The sequence below is a fragment of the Penaeus monodon genome, chromosome 23, assembly GCF_015228065.2.
Source record: "Penaeus monodon isolate SGIC_2016 chromosome 23, NSTDA_Pmon_1, whole genome shotgun sequence".
In the NCBI taxonomy this organism is placed as follows: Eukaryota; Metazoa; Arthropoda; class Malacostraca; order Decapoda; family Penaeidae; genus Penaeus; species Penaeus monodon.
In genome coordinates, this window is record NC_051408.1 from 15,172,102 (window position 1) to 15,173,324 (window position 1,223).

The 1,223-nt window shown below is 49.4% G+C and overlaps 1 protein-coding gene across 2 annotated transcripts in view; it reads left to right on the forward strand.

Annotated features, from left to right (window-relative positions):
- The window catches only part of LOC119587812, a 6,948-nt gene that overhangs the window by 1,876 nt on the left and 3,849 nt on the right, over positions 1-1,223 (forward strand). For both annotated transcript variants that reach the window (XM_037936512.1, XM_037936511.1), the window contains exons 4-6: positions 62-259; positions 525-648; positions 1,014-1,169. In XM_037936512.1, coding sequence (XP_037792440.1) covers positions 62-259; positions 525-648; positions 1,014-1,169 — 478 coding nt within the window. The remainder of the gene's footprint in view (positions 1-61; positions 260-524; positions 649-1,013; positions 1,170-1,223) is intronic.

Sequence of the window (1,223 nt, forward strand, 5' to 3'; positions counted from 1 at the left end):
GAAAAGAAAAAGGAGAATCCCCGGTTTGGTACCGCTCGGTAAATACCAATTCTCCCCACAGGTGGTCGAGTCTCTGCAAACCCACACGGATTCCCTGAACAAGGCGCTGGGGGCCGTGGCGGAAGTCCAGACCAGCCAGAAGTTCATCGTGGCTTCCCTCCAGGCTGAGATGGAGGCGGAGAGGATCGCTCGGACCCACCAAAGGCGCACCATAGAGGACCTGCAGACCGAGCTCAACAGACTGAAGGAGGAGAGCAAGGCGAGAAATCGGTTCACTCTCTTCTGTTTTGATTATGCCTTTAAAGATATTATGATCTGACGCCCATTTCGAAGAGAGTATATCTGTTAGACAAAATATAAAATCTCACGCTCGAAAAAAGAGCTACCCAATTAGCAACCCTTCAGGTGAGCTTTTGACACCCTAACATCTTCCCTTGCCCGTTCTGATCCATTAATGTTTTACCTAGTTACCCTTCATTATTTCTCTTAGCCGGTTATCCACATGCTCGTATCCCATTCCGCAGGTGTGGGTGGACCACCTTAATGCGATGGAAACTGACGTCAAGGAGGAACTCAGGAAGACCGAGAGCATGGCAGAGGAGATGGCTGTGGAGGTCCGGTCGGCCAACGACCGGGTGGCGAATCTGGGTGAGTCCGAAGGTGCCAAGGCCTGTGGGACGAGCCAGCCGATCAGTCGTTTACTTTGCAGTTTATGGTTTCGAGCCAAATTAATCTAAGTGACAGCAGAGATTCGTTTAGTTCTGTATGTAGCATTCAACAATTTTAGCTTCAAGCTATTTCTCTTCTAATGTTTTGATTGAAGGAGGAGCTGTTCCCTGCAATTCGGGAAACTAAAATTATATTATCAAAATGTGCTGCCTCTGACAGATTTAGAACACTTTAAACAATGCTCGGGAATATAGATTTCCAAACACAAAGCTTATGTATCAACAGCTGATCCCTCACTAATGTCTATGGAGGTTATAAACATTCACCTCGACGTGGGCCCCCAGGGAAGGTGATCCGACGCGTGCAGAGCAGCTTGCAGGCACTCGAGAGGGTAGTGAACCGCCACACAAAGTCGCTCGTCACCATCAGGAAGTACAAGGGCCACGTTGAGAACTCAGAACCCGCCGAGGTCACTGTCAGGCCCCCGCAACCTCTGTCAGGTAGGTGGGTTGGGTGCCTGTAACGTGGATACATTCCGGGTTGATATAAAGGTC